Genomic DNA, 27,797 nt, shown 5'->3' on the forward strand with positions numbered 1-27,797 from the left:
TTTTAGCATTTTAGTGCTTATCTGTATGGTCATTTTATAAAATTTAGAAAATTGAAGCAGTAAGTGATATATGAAATTATAACATTGACTTTTGCCAAAATATAGCTACTCTTGAAACAAAATTGTTAGCGGATAAAGTTTAATGATTTAATAAATGCCAAATTGTTTTAAAAATATTGTAAATGGGAGATCCTGTTATGGCACAGTGGTTAATGAACCCGACTAGTATCCACGAGGACACGGGTTCGATCCCTGGCCTTGCTCAGTGGTTTGAGGATCTGGTGTTGCCGTGAGCTGTGGTGTAGGTTGTAGATGTGACTTGGATCCCACGTTGCTATGGCCGTGGTGTAGGCCAGTGTCTACAGCTCCGACTTGACCCCTAGCCTGGGAGCCTCCATGTGCTGCGGGTGTGGCCCTAAAAGGAAAAAAGACACATCAGAAGGAAAATCTAAACCGTTGTTTAGGATGGCATATATAAGCGGCAGAACAATAAGGAAAAGTGAGGTGGTGATTAGGAAAGTCAGGGTGGTGGCTACCCTGTGGTGGAGGCAGAGCTGTGGCAGGGCATGTGGGGGCTTCTGTGTGTGGGCAGTGTTCTGTTTCTTGACTTCGGGGTAATTACTTGAGTATTTCCTTTATTTTGGATAACCTCTGCATATGTCCTTTACTTTTATATTCTTGACTTTGTATCTAGTAGAAAGAAAAGAAAAGAGGAGGTGAGTGAATGGAATAGAATAGAGAATTCTGGAAACTGATCCAGATAATATGTGAATTTATTCTATAATTAATGAGGCATTTCAAACCAGTGGGAAAAAGATGTATCAGCCGATAAATGCTTATGAGATAGTTAGATTCCTCTCTCATTCCATGAACAAAAGTTTATTCCATATAGATTTAAAAATAAAAATCTTAACTATAAATATTTTAAAATCAGAATATAAAAGTGAAACTATCTTACTGGCAGAAAAAATATAATGAGGTCTAGAATATCTTCCTTAGTAAAACGGTTTATATTAGATGTTGTAAAGGAAAAGATTGACAGGTTTAAATATATTTAAATTACAAACCTCTGTGTGGTGAAAGATACATTAAACAACAATTCAGAGAGAACGTGAGAAAATACTTGCAACATCTTTAACAGCCTGATTTTTCATAATATACAGAGTTCCTAAAATTGAACGACTCTAAAATTAGATGACATTTGGTATATAAAAGAAGAAATGTAAATATCTAATATACTAGAAAGTATTAGCCTTTCCAAAAGTAAAAAATATAAGTTTATCATATTCAATATTTGTGAGATTGAGGGGAAATAAATTCTTTTGTGGGAGTGTAAGTTGATGCAGTCTCTTGAGTGGGTGGTTCTTTTTTTTTTTAGGGATAATATATTTTGAAAGAGAGTTATGGTGGTATTGGCTTTTTCTTTCTTATTGTAAATTTCCATGCATTTACTTTCAAGTGGGTACCTCAAAATCCTTACCTAATTTGTAGTTTTACTTTTTGTCCAGGCCCATCAAATTCCAGTGAAGAAAGTGAATCCTAGAGAAGAAAGGAGGAAAATGTTTGAGGTATAAAGATATCTGTCAGCTTTTTAAAGCTTTGCAAAAATAATTATACCAGAAGAAACAAACCTCATAAAACCTCCAAACCTTTCCTCCTTATTTCTTTCAAACAGATACCTCTTATTTCTATTTTTTAACCTGGGCATATGTCAACCACTGGTGGACAATTATACTGATAAACCGGAAAAAGTAATCTTTATTATTGATAAAGATGTTCTTTTTTTATTTAAGGAAGCAGCAAGAAAGGGAAGGTTGGATTTTAATGATAAAGAAAAGAAACAAAAGGATCAGGTAGTTATTTTGCTTTTACTTTTCTTCCTCTGCCAAGTTGGAGATGATAATTGTTTCAAGAGTTCTAAGAAGTTTGTCTTTTAAATTGTTACAGATTAGCTTACTGAAGGCTGAACAGATGAAAAGGCAAGAAAAGGAAAGGGTAAGAGTCCGATCCATGTTCCCTGGCCGCCCCATTGCCTTCCCCCACACATGCCTTTTTTTTTTTTTTTTTTTTTTTTTTAAAGAATACACTGGCTTCCCTTTTATTACTGAGTGTATTTCATTACTGAATGTATTTAATGTACTTTATATCAAATCTTTGAAGTGGTATTTTGTTTGTTTGTCTTCCCAAAAGTTGGAGAAAATAAATAGGGCCAGGGAACAAGGATGGAGAAACGTGCTGAGTGCCAGCGGCGCAGGTGGTGAAGTGAAGGTAGGCATTTGACAGCAGTGAACCCACAGGACTGCGCTTTTTTTCTGGAGTCACTCTGCCCTTTCAGGTGTATACAACTGGGTTATTTGGGGGTTGGGGTAGAACATTTACTTTTTACTTAGAATTCTTCAATAGCTATTATGACCTCTTAATTTTCCTGCCATGTATTTGGTATGTAACGTGTAGTGATAACTAACGTGTGACACTGTTAAACTTGCTTTAAAAGTTTGCTGTGAAGGCTGTGGTACACCCTTCATTCCAGAGACATCCTTTTAAGATCAAGTACAGTTTGTCACAGCTCTGCTTAAAGTCCTGAAGTTTCGTGTAGACGTGAAGATTCAGTTTTCAGAAGACCCTTGCTAAGCTGGCCCCTGCCAGTCTCCAGCTCATCCCATTGCCACCATGTTGTGCCGTCTGCTCTCGGGCTGAGCCAAGGCCCCTGGTGCGGTTTCTTTTGTCTTTTCACTTACCTTTTTCTTTACCTCCCTCACTCTCTCTCCCACGTGGAGCCATTTTCCTAGGTAATCAATGGCCTAGCTAGCCGTTTACCTAGATATGTTAATTAAGACATTTCCCTTGGGCAGATCCAGACTATATAATCTTGGGCAAGTTACTTAACTTTTCAGGGCCATAATTTCTTTAAAAAAAAAAAAAAAAGAAAAGAGAAAAAAAGAAAAATTTCTAGAGCAGTACCAGGAACTGGGCTTGCAAGGTCCCCTCTCTTCCCTTCCTTTTCTTTGTTCTGCCAGTCTGCATCTTGCCTTTCCTCTAGGTTCATGGAGCATCCTTTACAGGTCTGAGGTAGCCTGAATCCTAAGATGGTCCCCAAATTCCTGAGTCCAGTTGTCACATCTGGTGTTGTTTTCCCCTCCACTCCAGAGGAGGGGACCTGTGAATGTGGTTACCCGGCCCTGGTGACGGGATAGTCATGTGGTCATGTGACTGTTTTGTAAGACTCACAGGTAGCAGACTGTAAGGGGAGGAGGAGGTCATAGAGACACATTCACATGGCAGGGAAGAATAGGTATCCTCTGGGGGCCCAGTGTGGTCTCTGACCCCCAGCTGACTGGCAAGAAAGTGGTGACCTTAGGCGCTACAGCCACAAGGAGATGGATCCTTCCTAGAGCCAGTGAGCATAGAAGAGGGTCGTAAGCCTCAGATGAAGATTGTAGCCCTGCTGACAACTTGACTTCTGCCTGTGAGATCCGGAGCAGGGGCCCCAGCCAGCGTGACCCAGAACCCCTAGTAACAGAGGGCTGTATCTCAAGCTGCTGAGCTTGTGCTAATTTATGACACAGCAATGGAAAATGAATATAGGAGTTGCTGTTGTGGCTCAGGGTGTTACAAACCTGACTAGTATCCATGAGGATATGGGTTTGATCCCTGACCTTGCTCAGTGGGTTAAGGATCCAACATTGCTGTGAGCTGTGGTGTAGGTCCCAGACGAGGCTGGATCATGCGTGGCTGTGGCTGTGGTGTAGGTCAGCAGCTGTAGCTCCAATTTGATCCCTAGCCTGAGAATTTCCATATACCGTGGTGTGGCCCTAAAAAAAAAAGAAGAAAGAGAATGAATATATACCATTATTCCTCTGTGTTGTCACTCAATTTGTGCCATCCATTTAGCTGGTACTTATGGTCTTTGAACTGTGAATTTCCTTGGTGCTCAGTTCACTTGGTGTTTAGGTGCCCAGGAGAAATTTGTTAAGTGGAAAGATTAGCATTCTTACTTGTTTCTTTTCTCCCCAAAGTTATGATTTGAATAAAAGTTTAGTCAACAAATATGTTCTTCCTTGGCTTTCTTAATTTGTTTTTCAGTGTCTAGTGATGACACATTTTTCATATTACACATAAGTGTGAGTCACTTTTTCTAATTCTGCATTAACATAGACTTATACAGTTTTTAGAAATACAGTTTTATTTTTAAAATTATAACTTACTGTTTTTGTACTGTACTACCCACTTTATATGTAGCAGAACTTACTACCTTCTGAATGACAGGGAATGACTCAGAATGTGGCCCATTCTAAAATAACCAACCCTAGGAGTTCCCTTGTAGCACAGTGGATTAAGGATCTGACATTGTCCACTGCTATGACTCTGGTGGCTGCCGTGGCGCAGGTTCGATTCCTGGCCCAGGACTTCTGCATGCTGTGAGTGCGGCCAAAAAACCATCCCCAAAACAAACAAAAAATAATCCCATATCTTACGTGATTGGAAAGTAAAAACATAGCAAAGTGTAGATCCTCAAATCTTGTCAAGCATTTTATTTCTTGTCCATGATTACTACTGAGAATTTGATTATTTTTTTTCTCCTTTTGCGTATATCTTCTATGCATTAAAGCACCCTTTTTGCCCTACGATGTCTAAAAGTCATATTTAATCGTAAGGTCTGGTTTTATCAATGTTTGCTAACTAACAGTTTTTCATCAGTGTTAGGTACTGTGTGCTCAGTAGATTTCTGCTTCACTTCATGAACTTGTATGTCTTTGAGGATTAATAAGACAATTTATTTTCCATGATGTAAAGCAAATTCTATGTTAGTTTCTGTACTTATCGGCTATGAGATTTGAAATATTTAACTTCTTAGTCTGTTTCCTTTCTGTACAGTTATGAGGACCTGGAAGCTCAGTAAAATGCAAGACAAATTAAGGAGATCCCTAAAATAAAGATCAAACAAAAACTAAACATTAAGGGGAATATTTCAAAATTAATACTATTTTTATGTACCTTTAAATAATAAAACATTATTCATAGTATAAATAACCAATTTTCTGATTATTTAGTGTCTGTAAAATCTGGAACTTTTTTGCTTTATCCATTTTTTTTTTCCTGCAGCATGCAGAAGTTCCCGGGCCAAGGATTGAACCTGTGCCACAGCAGTGACCTGAACTGCTGTGGTGACAACGCCAGATCCTAACCAGCTGAGCCACACAAGAACTTCACTTTATCCATTTTTGATGTATCTCTTATGAATGTGTGTTTTTAGAAAAATCATGAAGCTGTCTATCATTCTACATTGATTGTATAGATAACCATGATAGATAAGAGACATAACTGTTTGAAAATATACTGGAATACTACTCAGCAGTGGAAAGGAATAGCCTGTTAGTACCTGCAGCAGCATGGATCACTCAGAAACATACCATGGGAAAGAAGCCACAAGAGTACATATTGTATGATTCCATTTATATGAAATTAAAGAAAAGGCAGATCCAATCTCTGTGACAGAGAGCAGATCAGTGGTTGCTGGAATGAGAGGGCATTGGCTGCACAGGACCATGAGGGAACTTTGTGGAGTGATAAGATATGCTTTTGATTGTGGCAGTGGTTCCACAAACATATCCATTTGTCAGAGAATCAAGATGCCCTTATACTTGGTAAGTAAGTAAAGGAATCTGAAATGTCCTGCTGCTTTTGTATTCTAAGACAGTATTGTTAGCCCTGTACTGAGTACAGGTGTTTTCAGAGATATGTACATATTTTGTTTTTGCTAAAGACAAACATTAGAACATTCAAACTTCAGATGATTCTAGCACCAGACTGAACTCAAGGAGTACCTGGTCTCATAGGAGGTGTGACCAACATTTACCAGGGTTCTGATTCTGATCATCTGGCTTTGAGATGCACATACTGACAATGTGTATGAAAATCGCCTTGATGGGGTTTTGTGCCTAATTATTTATCTTCCCTACTTCTGGCAGCTTTCATCTCTTGCTGTTCAAACATCTTGAATCGGCTATCTGTAAATATAAATATTCTTGATAAATGTCTCGCGCTTATTTTTAAAATATCAGACTTTCTTGTAATGTATATACAACTTGTTGTGTCAAGACGTTAATACAAGTTGTACCTCAGTGGGTACACTGAAGTGTCTTTAATTCGGTTCTCATATTTTTATGATATCTTTTCTTCTTTTTATTTTTTTTGGTCTTTTCCACAGCACGTGAAAATTCTCAGGCCAGGGATCGCGCCCATGCCACAGGCCACAGCAGCAACCCTGATGTGCTGTGATGATGACACTGGATCCTTAACCTACTGCCCCACAAGGGAGCTCCCTTTGTGTCTTTTCTTAGCCAGGCATCTTCCTCGGAATGTTGTCGCTTGAAAGCTCTCCTTTCCTGGTGGCGTTCTGGCGTCTGCCCCCCCGCCCCCACCTCCCTGCCCTGCCACTTCAGTCTTGCTAGTTTGTCTTCCTTTCAGTGTCCTTGGCCTTTGCCTTTGAGGTTACTGATTTCCTCTTCCCAGTGCAGTTCTTGCACCTTGACTTCTGTAATGTTATATGCTTACTTAACTCTCAGCCTTTCTGATGTCTGTTTCCTGGGACTTTCCTGCTCACTTGGGTTCCTTTGTCTGAAGTTGTGTCCTGTGCTTTTGCTGTCATCCTTCATTGTTCCCAGAGAATCCATAGCTCTGTCCATACCTCTTTACATTTTCCTTGGTTGCCTTTCTGGACTTGAAGGGTTCTTGACTTGGTGTCACTGCAGCAGGCCCTCTAATTCGTTCTTCCTTATTCTCTCTTATTCTTTCAAAAATTGGCTTACTGACCATCTTAAAAACTGTCTTGGTACTCTCTCCTGCTTTGGGTTGTTGTTTCCTGTATGACTGGCACCTCAGGCTGATAGCAGTTTTCTGTCCTGGGCGTTTTATGCCCGAGCCCAGTGCTCCCTGCTTCCTTCCTCCTCACGGCATTCCTCTTCATGCTGACTCCTGGATGTGTACATGTGTTGCTTAAAGTTTTACCTTAATACCATGGTTCATGTTTAATCATTCATTTATTTAGTTTACAATTTTTTATCTTTTTTTTTTTTTTTTTTTTTTTTTTTTTAATGGCTGCACCTGTGGCATATGGAAGTTCCTGGGCTAGGAGTCGAATCGGAGCTGCAGCTGCTGGCCTATGCACAGCCACAGCAATGCAGGATTCAAACCACATCTGTGACCTATGCAGCAGTTTCTGGCAACACTGGATCCTTAACCCACTGATCAACGCCAACCATCAAACCTGTATCCTCACAAAGACTATGTTGGGTTCTTAACCCACTGAGCTCCATTGGAAACTCCCATGTTTAATCATTTAATCTTTCTTTGTTACATTGCTTTCAAGGCTGGGTTAAAGAATATTTTTCTCAAGTGATTTTTTTTTTTTCTTTTTTGGACGCCCCATGGCATATGGAGTTCCTGGACCAGGGATCAGATCAGAGCTGCAGTTGCGGCCTATGCCATAGCTATGGCAATAGAAGATCCTTTAACACACTATGCCAGACCTGGGATTTAATCCACATCTGGGGCTGCAGAGCTGCTACTGATCCCATTGCACCACAGTGGGAACTCCAAGTGATTTTTTTTTTTCCTCCTTTTTAAGTCTGCACCCAAGGCATATGGAAGTTCCCAGGCTCGGGGTCGAATCAGAGACTACAGCTGCTGGCCTTTGCCACAGCCATGGCAGTGCCAGATTTGAGCTGTGTCTGCCACCTACACCACAGCTCCTGGTAATGCGGGATCCTTAAGCCACTGAACGAGGCCAGGGATCAAACCCGAATCTTCATGGATACTAGTTGGATTCATTTCCACTGCACCACAATGGGGACTCTGATGTGTTTTTTTTTTTTTTTTTTAACGAGATTTTCACTTCTGATGATTTTTTTTTCAGTTTTGTAAATTTTCTCAGTACTTACTGAAGCATGTGCTTATTGCCATTTATTTAACCACAGGAAATGAAATGTTTTTCTGCTTTTATGCTTTGTTTCCCAATTTGTTTTTAAATTGCTTAGGGATACATATGTTGTTATGCCTCTTTTATTTATACCTAGAGTATGTTTCAATGGTGTTTTTATCTTCTTTTGCTTATCAGATTGGATTTAGGGCATATTAAATGCTGTATGTTTTTGTTAGATACAATTGTGAATGTTACAGAAGCAGGTTCTGCTTTACTAATAAACTGTACATATTTAAACTTAGTAGAATGTATACTAGAAACATTTCAAAACCTGTTAATTGAGACCAGATTTTCCCATACTTATGTAATTAATTTTTGTTACATTAAATTATGCTTTGTTAGTAAGAAAGTGTACTTACTTTTTGATTGTTAATGGTTATAACATAGTAGGAAAACATTTTGCTTTAGGCTGTATGTTTATGAATATGTTAAATTAGATAATTGTTTTTGAAGAGTCGGGTGTTGAAATTTGCTTTTTTCTTTTTAGACTCTGTGAGATAAGCCTGTGAGAGTTCTTTGTTTAATTCCTAGGCTCCCGTTTTTGGCAGTGGCGGGGCTGTGGCTCCAGCATTGCTTTCTTCTCGAGGACAATATGAACATTATCATGCTATTTTTGATCAAATGCAGCAACAAAGAGCGGAAGATAATGAAGCTAAGTGGAAAGCAGAAGTAAACGGCCAAAGGCTTCCAGAAAGGTATGGCATGTTCTGCAGAAGTTGCTTGTGCTTTGCTCTGGAGAAAGCAGTGGGAGTCATGGGGCACATTTACAGATAGAGGAGCCCAGCAAGGGTGCATCCAAGATGTCCCAGGATGTGGGTGTCACCATTCCCCTAATGCTGATGCTATTAGGAAACCTTTGTAAAAAACTGAAGACTGGGAGTTCCCATTGTGGTGCAGCAGAAACTAATCCAACTAGGAACCATGAGGTTGCGATTTCAACCCCTGGCCTCGCTCAGTGGGTTAAGGATCCAGCGTTGCCATGAACTGTGGTGTAGGTCGCAGATGTGGCTTGGATTTGGCGTTGCTGTGGCTGTGGCGTAGGCCAGCAGCTGTAGCTCAGATTAGATCCCTAACCTGGGAACCTCCATATGCCACATATGCGGCCCTAAAAAGCAAAAAGCAAAAAGCACAAAAAAAAAAAAAAAAAAAAAAAAAAAGCAAAAAGTGAAGGTTGTGCCAGTGCAAACCGGTTGGACCACAGTGATCCATAACCTCATCCTTGCATGTAAGCTTGTCCTATGTTATGTATAGCCTAATCCCTACACTTTCTGGGTGTTTTCTCCATTGATATGTAGAATATTTTTTATGTACAGATTTGTCCCTTGATTACATGTGGCAAACATGTAGCTCCTCACTTCAGCCTAATTTTGGTGACCTGTATATGTTATAGGCTGAACATACTATTTAAAGGAACATGTGATAACTTTGAACCAGCATATGGTTATAATAACTTTATCCACTTTCTTTCAGTAAATCAGAATATATTTAAAATGAAATTATACTTTATGCAGAACTCCAAAGCATGCTTTTCTTCTTTCCTTTCCCTTCCTCATCACTTAGAACCCACCTTTCTCTTTGTTGTTTCCTCTTCACATTCATCTTTGATTGATAGCTCACCTATGATCCTATTCATGAGGTTTTTCCTTTTCTTTCATAGCTCCTTTTTTTTAAAGTATCCATATGTGTTTTTTTAGACCCTCTCATCTATTCTATAAAAACATTCCTGTTAAGGAAGAATAGATAGTGTTTTATGAAAATTTATTTAATTTATTTATTACTGCTTTTTAGGGCTGCACCCGAGACATATGAAAGTTCCCAGGCTAGGGGTCAGATTGGAGCTACAGCTGCTGGCCTACACCACTGCCACAGCCACATAGGATCTGAGCCGAACCTTCGACTTACACCAACAGCTCACAGCAGCACCAGATCCTTAACCCACTGAGTGAGGCCAGGGCTCGAACTCGCATCCTCATGGATGTTAGTCGGGCTTGTTACTACTGAGCCACAAGGAGAATTTTCATTTTGTGAAAATCTAATTTGTCATTTTAGGAAGAACACTTTTTTTTTTTTTTTTTTTTTTTTTTTTTTGCTTTTTAGGGCCACACCCACAGCATATGGAGGTTCCCAGGCTAGGGGTCGAATCGGAACTGTAGCTGTTGGCCTGAACATAGCCACAGCAGCTCAAGATCCAAGCTGCATCTGCGACCTACACCACAGCTCACAGCAATGCCGGATCCTTAACCCACTGAGCGATGCCAGGGGTTGAACCCTCAACCTCATGGTTACTAGTCAGATTCGTTTCCACTGTGTCACTATGGGAACTCCAAGGAGAACACTTTTGAGTGTGATAAAAATCTTTATGATCCCTGCAATTATAAAAGATTATTAAAAGGTAAGAGTTCACCAGTGGCCTAGTAATTAAGGACTCAACATTGTCACTGATGTGGTTTGGATTCTCTCCCTGGCCCAGGAAGCTCTGCATGCCACAGGTGTAGCCCCCCCACATTATTTTTTAAAAAATTGTTTTAAAAGATATTGAGCAGAGGTGAATAATTGAGGTAAATATAAATTAAAATTATGAATTATATATAGTAACTTGAATTGTTAGTCTAATTTTAGATACCATTTTTGAGAAAAGAGAAATACATACTCAGACATATGCATATTTTTGGTTAAATGGTAAAGCAGATTTATGTGTGGGTTTTATCCTCTGGTATTGTTGCTCTTTCTAGTATATACTTTGGCTTTATTTTGTTTAAATAAATTATTTATTTAATTTTAATCAGATCTCCTAAAATAAATGCATATAGTGTAAAGAAAATAGAGAAAACTATATTCTGTTTCTTTGATCTGTTCATCTTCCAGAATGTTTCTTGGTTCTTCATAGTTGGAGTGACAAGTAATGGGCTAGCTTGGGCCATTTGCCTCAAACTCCCATGTACCCTTGACATTTCTGCATTATGTCTACACTTGAGTTTCGCATTGTCTTCAGTAGCTGTGTATCTCAATTACTTCTTCCATGAAACACAACTTTCATTCAGTCTTTGAGCACCAGATATAGTTTCACTATTTTAATTTTTGGCTTTTAAACCCTTTGTGAGATCATTTATCATTCCTTTTTGCCAACTTTGGTGGGTTTATAAGTACTTAGAAATATGGTATACGTGAAGTTGTTACTATTTGTTGAACACTTATTGTATACTAAGTTGTATTTATTCATCACAACAATGCTTTGAATTAGATATCATTCTTTTAATAAAGATAGAGAAATTAAGACTTGCATAGATTTAAAACTGGTGCATAGTGAGGCTGCTAGTAAGTGGCGGAGGTGGGATTGAAACTAAAAACTAATTCCATCTGAGTGTAACATTCAACTCCTTGATCACAGTTAGGGACTTCTCAGCTGCTGCTTTTTTTTTTTTTTTTTTTTTTTTTCTTTTTTTGGCCTCACCATGGCATCAGAATTTCCTGGGCCAGGGTTGAAACTGTGCCAAAACAGCAACAATACCAGATTTTTAACCCGCAAGGGAACTCTCTCTCTGTTTCTTGAGGTACTTCTGGTGAACAGGTGAAACAGTTACTGATTTAGTAGGTTATAATATTTTAAAATATTGGGTACTCTAAAGATTAAATATGATACCAAATCCTGAATGAACTTTTATGTATACTCTTTGAATAATTTTGGTTTTATCTGAAGACATGGAAAATGGAAGTGTTGGTAGAAAACTGAAGATCATCAAGTATCATATAGTTTTCAGATTCTATAAACTAGACAGTTTTCTTCATGTTGATCCCAGGCAAGATTAAAAGTAGAGCCTGCAAACACCTTAAAAGGAAGCACTGTAATGCAGTATAAGTTCCAGAGACTAGATTATGTCAGATACAGCCTTTATTTCTTCTTAGGTTTGTAGGCTAGAGCCACAGTTCTCAAACTGTGTGATGAAGCGACTTTGAGCATCACAACACCTTGGATATTTTACAGTTTTGAGGGAAACAGCTGCAAGTGTTGCACAAAGTATAGACCATACCCTTAAACAGTTTTGACCTAACTAATGAATGGGACCGCTAGGGATTTCTGCTGGCATAGAGGCATTGTGAAAATATACTTAGATACCAAGTAGTGTATTTAAACTTTGGCAGGATACTGTTGCCAGGGTGTCTCAGTGTAGGCAAGGTGAAGAAATATAAATAAAGATTGTTAGCTGGGGGACATCCCTTCGTGGCTCAGCGGTTAATGAACCTGACTAGGATCCATGAGTATGTGGGTTCAATTCCTGGCCTTGCTTAGTAGGTTAAGGATCCTGTTGCTGTGGCTGTGGCGTAGGCCAGCGGCTGTAGCTCTGATTTGACCCCTAGCCTGGAAACTTCCAAATGCTGTGGGTACGGCCCTAAGAAGGAAACAAAACAAAACAAAACAAAAAATTGTTAGGTGGATTAAAAAATTGGTTAAAGAATTAATAAATAAAGGTATTCAGAGAATGCTGGTTAATGATTTGATGTCCAACTTAAAAAGTTTTAGAAGCATGTCCTCCTGAAGCTAAGCATCATTTTTAAGGAGGACATAGAAAAAAACATTCAAAGGATACAGTCATATTTCCAGAAGATATAAAGTGAAAAGAAACAGTAAATATGTTGAGTGATTGATTAGGAAACAATCTCAGTAGACCATAGCTATAACTAACTACCTTGATGTAGACAAAATTTAACAGGAGTAAATTTCATGTACTTTTGAGTCTGAAAAATTATCTAGCCAAATAAAAATACACTGTAATTTTGTCAAGTAAGGTCATTAGGGCTGATAATTTTTTTAAAATTCAAAAATGATATCAAAGGATAGCAAATTCTATTCTTTGATAAAAGAATGAACATTTTGATTTGAAAAAAGTAGGATGACACAATCTTGGAATACAGATTATCTCTTGGATTAAGTCAGTTTGTGTTTGTAAAAATTATATAGTTTCTTTATGTTTTTGACAGCTACGGAAAACTTAGTGATGGATGTTTCCCTCTGAAAAGGAAAGGAGCACAGCAGGTCATGCTCTGACAGGCCTGAGCTCACTGTCTTCCTGGCTGCTTGCACGTCTCACCTGGGCCTCTTTGTGAGGCTGGAGGCTGGGCATCACTCAGCCCCCTCAGTTCTGCTCAGATGGCTCCTCAGGGAGCTGCTCAGGCACCTCCTTCACTGTCACTGTCTCCACCCACTTGGTCATTACTGCTTTCCTAGTCTTAGGGGGTTTATTTGTAATGGTAATAGGATCAGGTTTCAACAGAACTCTTCTTTTGTCAGCAAGCCATTCTGTCTCTAGTGGGGAGATTTATAGCTCCCATTCCTTCTCTTCCTTCCTTCCTCCCTCCCTTCCTTCCTCCCTCCCCACCCCGATGTAGCATATGGAAGTTCCCAGGCTAGGTATCGAATTGGAGCTGCAGCTGCCGGCCCATACCCCATACCACAGCAACACCAAGTCTGAGCCACATCTGTGACCTATGCTGCAGGTTGTGGCAATGCCAGATCTTTAACCCACTGTGCCAGGCTGGGGATTGAACCAGCCCCTCCACAGAGACAAGCTAGATCATTAGCCCACTGTACCACAGCAGACTGTACCTGGCTTGGGAACTTCTGCATGCCTCAGGAGTGCCAAAAAAAAAGTCAATTATATTTATTTTATTTTGGTAGAGTATACACTCCTGTAGGTTAAGGTAGGGAAAAAGAAGCAACTTTAAAGATATTCATAAATCAGCAAGTTTAAACATATTTGAAAAATTTGCTTCTCTTGCAAACTGTCAATGAAAAAATAGTAAGCTTTTTTAAAGCAAACTAGTATGCTTATATTTTGCTGTAAGAATGAAAATGACCTTATATGTAGAATCTTAAAAAAAGCATACAAATGAACTTATTTGCAGGACAGAAACAGACTCATAGACTGAAAAACTAATGATTACTGACGGGTAGGCAGAGGGAGGAGTGGACTCGGAGTTTGGGATAGAAATGTTCTAAAATTAGGTTATGATGATGGTTCTACAACTAAGTATATATTATATATAAATATAAAATTTAATGAATTATTTAAAAAACAATAAAAATGCCCATAGTTTTTATAGCTATTAATCATTGGCGAAGGAAAGATTTAATTGCTGTTATGTATGCTATGCTCCTAATTTTATCCTTACCAATACCTACTGGCTCATATTTATATATATGCTGTAATCCTTTTCCGCTGTCTTTGATCAACAACTCTTCTCCTTCAAACCTAAGCTGTTGTCTTTGCGTGCTAGTGTTGTGCTTTACTCAAAGGCCTTTATTCTTTTTTTGTTTCTCTAATCCTCAAGGTCCCTTATAATGCTGTTTCCTTTGATGAATTCAAGAATGCGCACATATTTCCTGATTTTAAAATACTAACAGCTGACTATCCTGTCATCTCCCTTTCACTTAGATTCTGAACCAGATTGTTCATGCCTCTTTTTTCTCTCCCTTTTATTCAAGGGAAAAAGGAAACCTGAAGGGGAGTCACGGTTGGCTTTTTTTGGTCTTCTTTTTCTGCTTGCCAGGGTGGTGTAGGTTCGCTTTAGAAAAGTAGGAAAGTTCAGAGGAGTGTTAGGCAACAGGAGAGGAATCTGCTCCTGGAAGGTTGTGAGGTCACTATGAGACCGTGCTCTGTTTTCCTGCATCTTTTTGTTCACGTTTGTCTTTCCCATTAGTGGAGATGAAATCATACGTACAAATTTGTATCTGGTGGGTTAGGGTTTGGGTTTTTTTTTTTTTTTGTATTGGTTTTAACATTTTACCATAAAGTTTTCCCCTGCTAAAAATTGTTTTCAGGGGATTTTTGATGTCTGTATAAGATTCTAGTGTCATTAATGCAATTTATTTAGCAACTTTCCTAATAGAATACATTGTTTGTAATTTTTCACCTTTTTGAACAATTATGGGTTCTTTTGGCCACACCTGTGGCATGTGGAATTTCCCGGGCCAGGGATCAAACCTAAGCCATAGCAGCAGCCCAAGCTGCTTCACTGACAGCACTGGATCCTTAACCTGTTGCACTACAAGGAAATTCTGAATATATTTTTTTATTTTTCAGAGTAGAAGAAAAATGTTTTCATCGTTTTTTTTTCATCATTTCTGTAGAAGACAATCTTACAAGGACATTTACTGGGTTAAAGGAATTTCTCTGTTATGTTCTTGATGAAAGTTCTAGAAAGAAAATCACTAACTTTATTAAATTAACTTTAAATTTATTAACTAAATGTTACTAATTTTCTTTCTACAAAAGCTGTGCTAGTTTATGCTCAATCAAGAGTGTATGACAGTGTCCATTTTTGTGCCCCCTGGACAATCCTTTTTTTAATTTTAATTTTTTTATTATTCAATGAATTTATTACATTTATAATTGTACAGTGATCATCACAATCCAGTTTTATAGGATTTCCATCCCACAACCCCAGCGCATCCTCCCCTCCCAAACTGTCTTCTTTGGAAACCGTAAGTTTTTCAAAGTCTATGAGTCAGTATCTGTTCTGCAAAGAAGTCCATTGTGTCCTTTTTTCAGATTCCATATGTCAGTGAAAGCATTTGATGTTGGTGTCTCATTGTATGGCTGACTTCACTTAGCATGATAATTTCTAGGTCTATCCATGTTGCTAAAAATGCTGTTATTTTGTTCCTTTTAATGGCTAATATTCCATTGTGTATGTGTACCACATCTTCTTGATCCACTTCTCTGTCAGTGGACATTTAGGTGGTTTCCATGTCTTGGCTATTGAAAATAGTGCTGCAGTGAACATCAGAGTACACGTGTCTTTGCGAGTCATGGTTTTCTCTGGATAGATGCCCAGGAGTGGGATTGCGGGATCAAATGGTAGTTCTATTTTTAGTTTTCTGAGGCATCTCCATACTGTTTTCCACGGCAGTTGCACCAATTTAAAATCCCACCAACAGTGTACTAGGGTTCCTTTTTCTCCACACTCTCTCCAGCACTTACTGTTTGTAGACTTTTTGATGATAGCCATTCTGGCCAGTGTAGGGTGATACCTCATAGTGGTTTTGATTTGCATTTCTCTAGTAATGAGTGATGTTGAACATCTTTTCATGTGTTTTTTGGCCACCCATTTGTCTTCTTTGGAGAATTGTCTGTTTAGATCTTCTGCCCATTTTTTGATGGGGGTTGTTTGTTTTTTTGGTATAGAGCTGCAGAAGATGTTATAAATTTTGGAGATTAATCCCTTGTCAGTCGATTCACTGGCAAAGATTTTCTCCCATTCTGTGGGTTGTGTTTTTGTTTTGTTTAGGGTTTCCTTTGCTGTGCAGAAACTTTTACGCTTGATTAGGTCCCATTTGTTTATTTTTGTTTTTTACTGTCATTACTCTCATAAGAGGTGGATCTGAGACGATGTTGCTGTCGTTTATGTCAGAGAGGGTTTGGCCTGTCTTTTTTCCTCTAAGAGTTTTATAGTGTCTGGTCTTATATCTAGGTCTTTAATCCATTTTGAATTTATTTTTGTGTATGGTGTTAGGGAGTGTTCTAATTTCATTCTTTTCCATGTGGCTGTCCAGTTGTCCCAGCACTGCTTATTGAAGGGGCTGTCTTTTCTCCATTGTATATTCTTGCCTCCTTTGTCATAGATGAGTTGGCTGTAGGTGCGTGGGTTTAATTCTGGGTTTTCTATCCTATTCCACTGATCTATATGTCTGTCTTTGTGCCAGTACCACATGGTTTTGATGATTGTTGCTTTGTAGTATAGTCTGAAGTCAGGGAGCCTGATTCCTCCTGCTTCATTTTTCTGTTTCAGGATGGTCTTTGGCTATTCTGGGTCTTTCATGCTTCCAAACTTTAAAATATTTTGTTTGAGTTCTGTGAAAAATGTCCTTGGTAACTTGATAGGGATTGCATTGAATCTGTAGATTGCCTTAGGTAGTATAGTCATTTTGATAATATTAACTCTTCCAATCCACGAGCATGGTATGTCTTTCCATCTATTTGTGTCATCTTTGATTTCTTTCATCAGTGTCTTATAGTTTTCAGAGTACAGGTCTTTTGCCTCTTTGGGTAGGTTTACTCCTAGGTATTTTATTCTTTTGGACGTGATAGTAAACGGGATTGCTTCCCTAATTTCTCTTTCCGCTCTTTCATTGTTAGTATATAGAAATGCCGTCGATTTCTGTGTATTAATTTTGTATCCTGTGACTTTGCCAAATTCGTGGATGAACTCTAACAGTTTTCTGGTGGAGTCTTTAGGATCCTCTAGGTATAGTATTATGTCATCTGCAAATAGTGATAGTTTTACTTCTTCCTTTCCAATTTGGATTCCTTTTATCTCTTTTACTTCCCTGATTGCTGTGGCTAGGACTTCCAAAAACTATGTTGAAGAGTAGTGGTGAGAGTGGACATCCTTGTCTTGTTCCTGATCTCAGTGGGAATTCTTTCAGCTTTTCACCTTTGAGAATGATGTTAGCTGTGGGTTTGTCATATATGGCCTTTATCATGTTGAGGTAGGTTCCCGTTATGCCCACTTTCTGAAGGGTTTTTATCAGAAATGAGTGTTGGATTTTGTGAAAGGCTTTTTCCGCATCTATTGAGAGGATCATATGGTTTTTATTCTTCAGTTTGTTAATGTGGTGTATCACACTGGTGGATTTGCAGATATTGAGGAACCCTTGCATCCCTGGGATAAATCCCACTTGATCATGATGCACAATCCTTTTAATGTATTGTTGAATGCGGTTTGCTAATATTTTGTTGAGGATTTTTGCATCAATGTTCATCAGTGAAATTGGTGTGTAGTTTTTTTTTTTTTTGTGGTATCTTTGTCTGGTTTTGATATCAGGGTGATGCTGGCCTCATGGAATGAGTTTGGGAGTATCCCTTCCTCTGCAGTTTTTTGAAGTAGTTTCAGGAGAGGTGTTAGCTCTTCTCTAAATGTTTGGTAGAAATCACATGTGAAGCCATCTGGTCCTGGACTTTTGTTTGTTGAAAGTTTTTTAATCATAGTTTCAATTTCAGTTCTTGTGATTGGTCCATTCATCTTTTCTATTTCGTCTTGGTTTAGTCTTGGAAGAGTGTATTTTTCTAAGAATTTGTCCATTTCTTCTAGGTTTTCCGTTTTATTGGCATATAATTGCATATGGTAGTCTCTTATGGTCCTTTGTATTTCTGTGATGTCTGTTGTTCCTTCTCCTTTTTCATTTCTAATTTTATTGATTTGAGTCCTCTCTTTTTTTCTTGATAAGTCTGGCTAAGTAAGGGTTTATCAATTTTGTTGATCTTTTCAAAGAACCAGCTTTTCATTTTGTTCATCTTTTTTATGGTTTTCTTTGTTTCTATTTCATTGATTTCTGTTCTGATCTTTATGATTTCTTTCTTTCTACTAGCTTTAAGTCTTATCTGTTCTTCTCTCTTGAGCTGCTTTAGATGTAAAGTTAGCTTGTTTATTTGAGCTTTTTCTTGTTTCCTGAGGTGGGCTTGTATTGCTATAAACTTTCCTTTTAGAACGGCTTTTGCTTCATCCCATAGGTTTTGGAGTGTTGGATCTTTGTTGTCACTTGCTTCTAGGTATTTTTTAATTTCCTTTTTGATTTCTTCAGTGATCCATTGGTTGTTTAGTAGCATGTGTTTAGTCTCCACGTGTTTGTGTTTTTTGCAGTTTTTTCATTGTTGTTGATTTCAAGGCGTATACCCCTGGACAATCCTAATAACTTTCTAGGAGCTAAAGAAGTCTTTGAAAGATAGAAAGATTAAAATTAAAGTAGTAGAGGAGGTGAATTTTTCAATGTCTTCTCTACTGGTTACAGCAAACTGGTTGCCTGTGAGAATAGTGATGATGGGGTTGATGGTGGTTTTATAAAAATAGGAGCTGTGTATGTGTCCTCTGTGCTAGGACTGGTTTGAAGTAATACACCTGTCTCATCAGACCTAACTACTTTTGGATTGTGTGTTTGTGGGCTTGCCTGCTTACTACATTTATTTGTGACCCCATGTCAATGCCTCCTGTCCTCTCAAGGTCATTCTTGGGCAGAGCTGAACACTGGGGTTGCCCAGAGTGTGCATTCCAGCTGGGGGAGCACAGCCAGCTCTGCTTCCTTCTTTCAGCTGATAAACAAACGTACTTTCTGGTAACGTATCTTTAATCAGAAACACACATAAAATAAGGCTATATATCAGTCCATTGATGAAAATGTTAACAGGAGTCTGTTAGGAACTTAACCCTGTAATTCTCCTAGGGGTATGTTTAGTGTTGGTTAATGCGTATTACAGTGACTGTATAGAACATAATTACTGTGAATAATGAGAATTGACTGTTATTAACTCAGTCATCACCAATGCTGTGAACAGGTATTATTAGTCTCGCCTTTGTCTTTTTTGTCTTTTTAGAGCCAAACCCGAGGAATGTGGAGGTTCCCAGGCTAGGGGTTGAATTGGAGCTGTAGCTGCCGGCCTGTGCCTCAGCCTCAGATCACAGCCGCATCTGCAGCCTACATCGCAGCTCAAAGCAACACCAGGTCCTTAAGCCACTGAGCAAGGCAAGGGATTGAACCCATGTCCTCACGGATTCTAGTCAGATTCATTTCCCCGAGCCACAACAGGAATTCTCCTATTCTCGCTTTTTAAAAATAGATTAAGAACTTGAGGCATTGCATAAATAAGCGATTTATGGAAGGCCACATAACTATTTATTAGTAAAACCAGGAGTTGACTGCTATAGTTCACTCACTTAACTGTTGGGCCATATTGACTTTACTGAAGCTCGAACTATTTTATGAGGAAAATTTCACCAGCACTGAAAAAAGAATTGGGTGGCTTGTCTTGCAGAAGAGGAGTTAGACTTCCTTGTGTTCCCACAGTATAAGTGAAGTGAGGAGGAGAAGTAGGGACAGGTTTCCATGCAGTATGAGGTCTGTGCAGTGGCTGGGCCATTGGATTTAATTGGGGCTCTCACACTCAAAGAAGTAAATCAGGGGTTTGGATGCCCACATGTCAGGGATATCTAGATGGAAATATGATAGTACTTTATTTATTTATTTATTTATTTATTTTTTTTTTTCTTGCTATTTCTTGGGCCGCTCCGGCGGCATGTGGAGGTTCCCAGGCTAGGGGTCCAATCGGAGCTGTAGCCACCGGCCTATGCCAGAGCCACAGCAACGCGGGATCCGAGCCGCGTCTGCGACCTACACCACAGCTCACGGCAACGCCGGATCGTTAACCCACTGAGCAAGGGCAGGGACCGAACCCGCAACCTCATGGTTCCTAGTCGGATTCGTTAACCACTGCGCCACGACGGGAACTCCGAGTACTTTATTCAACAAGAAGCTGAATTAGTACTCAAGGTCTCAAATTTGAATATTATGATTCTTTCGTCTTCTACTTTTTAGTGGCTGTTGGTATGACAGAGCATTTTTTCCAGCTGTCATGACTTCTGGTTTTTATTATAATTTGTATGTCATTGTCATTCCTGGTCATTTATTTTCCCTGATTCAGACTGAAACAGCAAACTGAAATCTATAATCATCCAAGGCTCTTTTAAATTCTCTCTTCTTCACATTTTGGATAGCCCCTATTTATCTCTTCTTTCTTTATGGTATTAATTATTTTTCTTCTTCCCTTTTTATCAGTAACTCTGGTTAGTCTGACTTTGCTTACTTTCGTAAAGGTTAGAAAAAGAAGTCAGTGCAGTCAGGCTATGCAGCAGAGAATTTTTGTAGTTGAAGTTGGTGTTATAAGCTTCCAGGACCCCTGCAAAGACTCTTGCCAGATGGCATGTCTGAGTGTCATGTTCTCTGAAAGTTTATCTGCTCTCTTCAGGCCAGACCTTCTATAAATAGGGCTACAGTAGACCAGAAAACAGCCTTGCTTATCTATATGCAGGAGAAATATTGCATCTAGACCAGATTACCTTGTTTTTTTTTTTTTTTTTTTTTTTTTTTTTTTTTTTTTTTTTAGGGCCACACCCACAGCATTTGGAAGTTCCCAGGCTAGGGGTCAAATTGGAGCTATAGCTGCCAGCCTACACAACAGCCACAGCAATGCCACATCTGAGCCACATCTGTGACCTACAACACAGCTCACTGCAATACTGGATTCTTAACCCACTGAACGACGCTAGGAATCAAACCCACACCCTCATTGATACTAGTTGGGCTCATTACCACTGTGCCACGACAGGAACTCCCTTGGATGTACCTTATTAATCTCAAGAGTTATACAGTGTATAATATATCTGCTAGAGGACAACAGGTATATTATAGAAACATAAACAAATTCCTCTTTCTTTATTTTTAATCTGCCCAAGCTGCCATGGCTTGAGTGAAATGCATTTTTGTACTGGTTTTGTGGAATTAGATTAAGATTTAGCTACCTATACCTATCCAAGAGTCAATGAAAGGAAATATGAAAATTACAAAAGGAAATATGAAATATGAAAATTACAAAAGGAAAAAATGTCATTGCTAAAGGCAAATATACAATAAAGGTAGTAAATCAGCCACTTATAAAGCTTGAATGAAGGTTAAAAGATGAAAGTGGTAAAATCATCTAGATCCACAGTAAGTAGTTAAGGGGTACATAAAACAAAACAATTTAAAATATAATGTTCAAAACAGTAAATGTGGGAGTAAAAGTACAAGGTTATTAAAATACATTCAAACTTAAGTGATCAGCAACTTAAAATAATCATGTATATGAGTTCCCATTGTGGCTCAGCAGGTTACAAACCCAACTAGTATCCATGGGGAGGTGGGTTCGATTCCTTACCTCGCTCAGTGGGTTAAGAATCTCATGTTGCCATGAGCTGTGGTGTAGATCACAGACACGCCTCAGATCTGGTATTTCTGTGGCTGTGGAATAGGCCAGCAGCTGCAGCTCTTATTGGACTCCAAGCCTGGGAACTTCCATGTGCCTCGGTTGCAACTTTAAAAAGCAAAAATAAATAAATAAATAAATAAATAATAAACCTCATGGTAACAACAAACCAAAAATTTGTAATAGATACAAACACAAAAAAATAAAGGAATTCAAACGTAACGCAAAGATAGTCAACAAATCACAAAGGAAGAGAGCAAATGAAAAAGGGACAAAAAAGAACTATAAAAATAATCCCCAATTAATAAAATGCTGTAAGGTCAGAACAGAAATAAATAGAGACTGAAAAAACAGTAGAGAAGATAAATGAAACTAAGAGTTGCTTCTTTGAAAAAATAGGCCAAAATCAATAAACCATTAGCCAGATTCATCAAGAAAAAAAGTGCCCAAATCAATCAAATCAAAAATGAAAAAAAGTTAGAACTGATACCACAGAAATACAGAAGATCACAGGCTATTACTATGAACAATAAATAATATGCCAATAAAATGGACAACCTGGAAGATATGCATGAATTTCTAGAAACACAGTCTCCCACAACTGAATCAGGAAGAAACAAAATTTGAACAGACTAATAACAAAATCACTAAATTACTAAACACACACAAAACAACAAAAACTCTCAACAAGTTAAAGTCTAGAAACAGATGGCTTCACAGGTGAATTCTACCAAACACTTGGAAAAGAGTTAAGATCTATCCTTAAACTCTTCCAAAAAATTGCAGAGCAAAGAACACTTCCAAACTCTTTCTGCAAGGCTAGCATCATCTTGATACCAAAACCAGGCAAAGATATCACTGCAAAAGAACATTTCTGGCCAATATCACTGATGAACATCAATGCAAAAATTCTCAATAAAATATTAGCAAACTGAATTCAACAATACATTAAAAGGATCATACACCATCATCAAGTGGGATTTGTCCCAGGAATGTAAGGATGGTTTAGTATCTACAAATCAATCCAGGTGATACACCACCTAACAAATTGAAGAATAAAAATCATGTGATCAACTCAATAGAAGTAGAAGAAGCTGTTGGCAGAATTCAAAATCCATTTATGGTAAAAACTGTCAACAAAGTAGGTATAGAGGGAACATATCTCAATATAATAAAGGCATATATGACAAGCTGACATCATACTCAGTGTTGAAAGGCTGAAAACATTTCCTCCAAGATTAAGAGCAAGACAAAGATGCCCTTTCTTGCCACTTTTATTCAGCGTATTATTTGGAGTCCTAGCCATAGTTCAGAGATTTTTGAGGAATCCAAATTGTAAAGGAAAAAGAAAAGCTGTCACCATTTACAGATGACATGATGTATATAGAAAATCCTGATGATGCCACCAAAAAAAAAAAAAAAAACCTAGAACTCATCAATGAATTTTATAAAATTATAAGATACCCAATAAATATGCAGGAAAGGCTCTTAACCAGCTCTAGATGTTATTTTATCCTGGAAAATTTCAATGGGTAAATTTCATAAAAATCCCTTTTAAGCACTGCATAAGGTGAATGAATCTTCTTTTTTGTCTTTTTAAGGCCGCACCAGCAGCATATAGAAGTTCCCAGGCTAGGGGCTGAATCAGAGCTATAGCTGCCGGCCTACACCACAGCCACAGCTACGCCAGATCCGAGACGCATCTGTGACCTACCCCACAGCTCGTGGTAACTCCAGATCCTTAACCCACTGACTGAGGCCAGGGATTAAACCCACGTACTCATGGATACTAGTCGTATTCATTACCGCTGAGCCACGACAGGAATTCCAGGTGAATTAATCTTAAACCACTATAATTCATAGCTTTGTGGTGAGTTAGATTTTAAGTTTTATAGCTTAATTTCGTATTTAATATATTTTCACACATGTTAGTTCAGGTGACCCTTGAACAATGTTGGGTTAGTCTGCATTTAACTGATGATCAGTCCTTTGTAACAGAGGTTCCTCTGCATCCATGGATTCAACCAACCATGGACTGTGCAGCACTGTAGTTGTAACACGTCCACATTAAGTGCACTTGAGCAGCTCACACTTGTGTTGTTCAAGGGTCGGCTGTGATTGTTAACAAAACTTGCCCAAGAAATGATTATTTGGGGTAAGAAAACCAGAGGTATTTAAATCTTCCGAAGTCAGAAAGGACATGTGTTTTTCAGAGCCTAATGTAGTTATGGTCCTAAACAGAGGCTTTGGGAATTTTGTGTCTTCGAAGCCAGTGTCCCAGAAGTACAGCCAATAAATTTCTCTTCTTTCTTCCTTGCTCACAGAGTTACTGCTATTGATACTGTGCAATGATTATGGGGTCCGGATTTTATTTATTTTTCTATCTTCCTTGCTTAGCACTGTAACAAGCAAAATATATATTAGATGTTCAAAACATTATTGATATTTTAAGACCAGCCTGTTAATATTCTTTCATAGTTGTCAGAGGCGGATGCAGAAACATAATTGGCAAGATTGAAACAATAACTGTGCTGTTAGTTTTTCCCCCAGATTTATGCATTTTACTTTTTAATAATTGTGGTATTCAAGAAATTCAGGAGGTTAACGAATCCGACTAGGAACCATGAGGTTGCGGGTTCAGTCCCTGGCCTTGCTCAGTGGGTTAAGGATCGGGCGTTGCTGTGAGCTGTGGTGTAGGTTGCAGATGCGGCTCGGATCCTGCGTTGCTGTGGCTCTGGCATAGGCCAGTGGCTACAGCTCCGATTGGACCCCTAGCCTGGGAACCTCCATGTGCCGCTGGAGCGGCCCAAAGAAATAGCAAAAAGACAAAGACAAAAAAAAAAAAAAAATGAAAGAAAGAAATTCAGACTGCATTTTTTTACTCTATTTTTGAAAACTCCCAGAAATAAACCTTTCATTATTTTGATCACCTTTCAAATGCTACTCCGCTGCTTTGATTTTACTTCTGTACTGATAGATATATTTGATGCTGAGTCTGAAATAAGCTTAGCTACTGGGAAACCACTGAGATTCTTCTGTTAAGTATAGCCCAGAACCATTTTAGGGGTCTGTAAATAGTCCAGATTAAATGAAGTCAAGAGAAACCTTATTAAGTTTTGGAGAAGCAATGCAGATTTTACTTCTATTTAAAATAATAGTGGGAGTTCCTGTAATGGCTTGTGGTTAACAAACCCGACTAGTAACCGTGAAGTTTCAGGTTCGATCCCTGGCCTCGCTTAGTGGGTTGAGGATCCGGTGTTGCCATGGGCTGTGGTGTAGGTCGCAGACTCAGCTCAGATTTGGCGTTGCTGTGGCTGTGGTGTAGGCCATCAGCTGTAGCTCCGATTGGACCCCTGGCCTGGGAACCTCCATATGCCATGGGTGCAGCCCTAAAAAGACAAAATAATAATAATAATTAAAATAAAATAATAGTGAATGTAATTTAGGTGGTGGATCCTAATATCATGTGTAATGTGTAGCTGTTTCTTCATTACAGAGCAAAGTTTTACTTCAGATCAGCCTTTCTTCATATTCTGCAAAGATCTTTAAAGAAAATAGAGTAATGTAGTTTTTAACTTTGTGGGATATTTGATGTTCAAAATTTCTGACTTTGCCATTTGTCTGCATCCCTCAGGCAGAAGGGGCAGCTGGCTGTGGAGAGAGCAAAGCAAGTGGAAGAGTTTCTCCAGCGCAGACGGGAGGCGAGGCAGAACAAGGCTCGGGCGGAGGGCCACGTGGTAGGATTTTGTTCTTGAGATTCTTGAGCATGGTAGGGTTCAGGGTGAAGGTCTGGGACAAGGTAGGTACAAATGACAAGAGTGTAATCCTTCACAACACTTCTCCTGGACACCTGCAGAGTATTTAACCTTTCTTCTGCTATTTCCTTTATGCCAGCGTGAAATTCTGTTGTTGCTGTGGTTCGCTGAGAGTAAGTTCATAACTGCATCCTTCCTTTAAAAAGAGTTGACGTAGGTATAGCAACCCCGGGATTTATATTTATTTACATCTTTTTTCCCCCCAATATACTTTTGGTTTTAAACACTTTTAAGTAGCAAAGAATTGTGGAAGAAAAATGAGAAATAAACATTTGAATAAATATATGTGTAATTATGCATTTACTCAGAAGCAAATTAGAAAGTGTTTTAAAGCCTCTCATTATGCCCATTAAGTGAACTAAGTCATGTACCCAAGAAGATGTTAGCACTTTTTGGATAATCATTTCAGTAGCTAATAGTTTTGATTTGCAGAGGTACACAAATGCCTTTGACCTTTTGTCCACAGAACAACCGGACATTGTTTCTGTCAGCTCAGCACCCATGAGCACCACACTCATATAGGAAATAGGTTATATAATAATATGTTTTGTTTAGACATATATACTTTAGGTTCATAAGTGATACATTTATGAGTTAATGATTATTCCAATTTATAATATTTTTTCTTTGAAATAAAATCATAGAAGAATAGTTCAGTTTTTAATGGTTACCCTTTATATTTTTAACACCATTCAGTCTGTTTTTCTCATATTCAGAATTAATCTGTATTTGTATCCTCCTATAGCCAGAACAGCACCTTCTGTAATTTTTATTGCCCCACTTTGCCTCTCTTAATAGCATTTGGAATTTTAGTTACAGATTTTAATGAAAAATATTTTTAACAAGTTACTGGATGTCACACTGTCACTCAGCAGGGGCTCGGACGAAGCTGCAGATTGCAGGGCTCTCCTTGAGGCTCCGTCTCCTTTGGCTCTCCGTTCTTCAGTTCTGTCTACTCTGCTGTTCAGCCATCCAGGCAGTTCCTCTTCACTTTAGAAACTTGTATTTCCATGTCCATGAATTCTAGTTGTCCTCCTGGAAAACTCCTTGGCCGTGCTCTTTTTTGTCTGATAGTGCTGTAGTCACTGTAGAATCTTGTTCTTGCTGCACCATTGGCTGTCACCTCATTTCTTCAGGTTTTAAATCTGTTATGTGTTTCATGGTCCCGCTGTTCCTCACACGTTTGCTGTTTTATGTCTGGGGGTGTCTGCTCACTTCTTCATGGCCTCTGTTCGTGTGGCCCTGGTGAGGTGGGAGTGTGCTGGTGATATGTCCTCTGCAGATCGCCATCTAGTAGAGGGCAGTGGTGCACTGCTGTTCTGCCAGACAAGTGCTGGCAGCTTATTTTCGGGGCTTAGAGACCCCCATCCATCCTGGGTGTCACCAGTCACCCAGTGCTCTGGCCTGGCCTTTCATCCCAGATGCTCTGGTCACTTGTGTCTGAAGGAGCCATTTTGTGAAGATGGATCACGTGCTGAGGAGCCTCTTATTTAAGCACCGTCACTGTTAGTCCACCCTCCCACCTTGTGACCCTGGCTGTTTTGTGTCTCAGAACAGGCCTCCTGCCCATTATTGCTGTGCCAGGCCTCTTCCTCATGACACTTGTCATTTCACACCAATTTGTGTACTTTCCTTACCCCTAGATTCTTCCTCTTCTTGGGACTGCTTTATAACATTCACTGTACTAACTCTTCAGATCAGGGTGGGGGTGGTGGCACAGTTATGTCCTAAAGACATAACTGTTTTTGAATACTGATGTGCATTCACTTAGCCCAGTAACTTCTCTGTGTTCAGAATTTTGCAAGAATTTGTCATTCTCCCATCTTGCAATCAGAAGTTAGTATTTACATTCTGTTATGCTATCATTTGAAAAAAATCATGCTGTAGGCAGTTTCCATGTGGTTTAAGGGTTAAGAATCTATTGTTATCACTGAAGCAGCTTTGGTCACTGCTATGACACAGGTTCGAACCCTGGCCCAGGAATTTATACATGCTGCGTGGGCTTGGCCAAAAAAAAAAAAAAAAAAAGCTTTAGAAATCAGTGTGTTTTCATAGTTATTTTTATATGACTTTAAAAGATTCATTTTGTTAAACTCTATAGAATTTCTTTATTCTCTAGATGACTCTATATATAAAATGTTGCCTTACAAAAATATGGCTAAAAAGTGAAGAAAGTTTACTTTTCAGTGTATTTGGGTGTGTGTATCATGT

The 27,797-nt window shown here is 38.7% G+C and overlaps 1 protein-coding gene across 50 annotated transcripts in view; it reads left to right on the forward strand.

Annotated features, from left to right (window-relative positions):
• Positions 1–27,797, forward strand: part of NEK1 (NIMA related kinase 1) — a 187,311-nt gene that overhangs the window by 68,473 nt on the left and 91,041 nt on the right. For 20 of the 50 annotated variants that reach the window (XM_013982714.3, XM_084994675.1, XM_084994672.1 and 17 more), the window contains 6 exons: positions 1,509–1,568; positions 1,794–1,853; positions 1,948–1,995; positions 2,191–2,268; positions 8,513–8,676; positions 25,406–25,508. In XM_013982714.3, coding sequence (XP_013838168.2) covers positions 1,509–1,568; positions 1,794–1,853; positions 1,948–1,995; positions 2,191–2,268; positions 8,513–8,676; positions 25,406–25,508 — 513 coding nt within the window. The remainder of the gene's footprint in view (positions 1–1,508; positions 1,569–1,793; positions 1,854–1,947; positions 1,996–2,190; positions 2,269–8,512; positions 8,677–25,405; positions 25,509–27,797) is intronic. The other 30 variants (XM_084994677.1, XM_084994680.1, XM_021072845.2 and 27 more) reach the window with 3 other exon arrangements.

The sequence above is a fragment of the Sus scrofa genome, chromosome 14 (genome assembly GCF_054392235.1).
Source record: "Sus scrofa isolate SSC_HxYL_T2T_F1_AM1 chromosome 14, Sscrofa_HxYL_maternal_Yorkshire_Landrace_v2.0, whole genome shotgun sequence".
NCBI lineage: Eukaryota > Metazoa > Chordata > Mammalia > Artiodactyla > Suidae > Sus > Sus scrofa.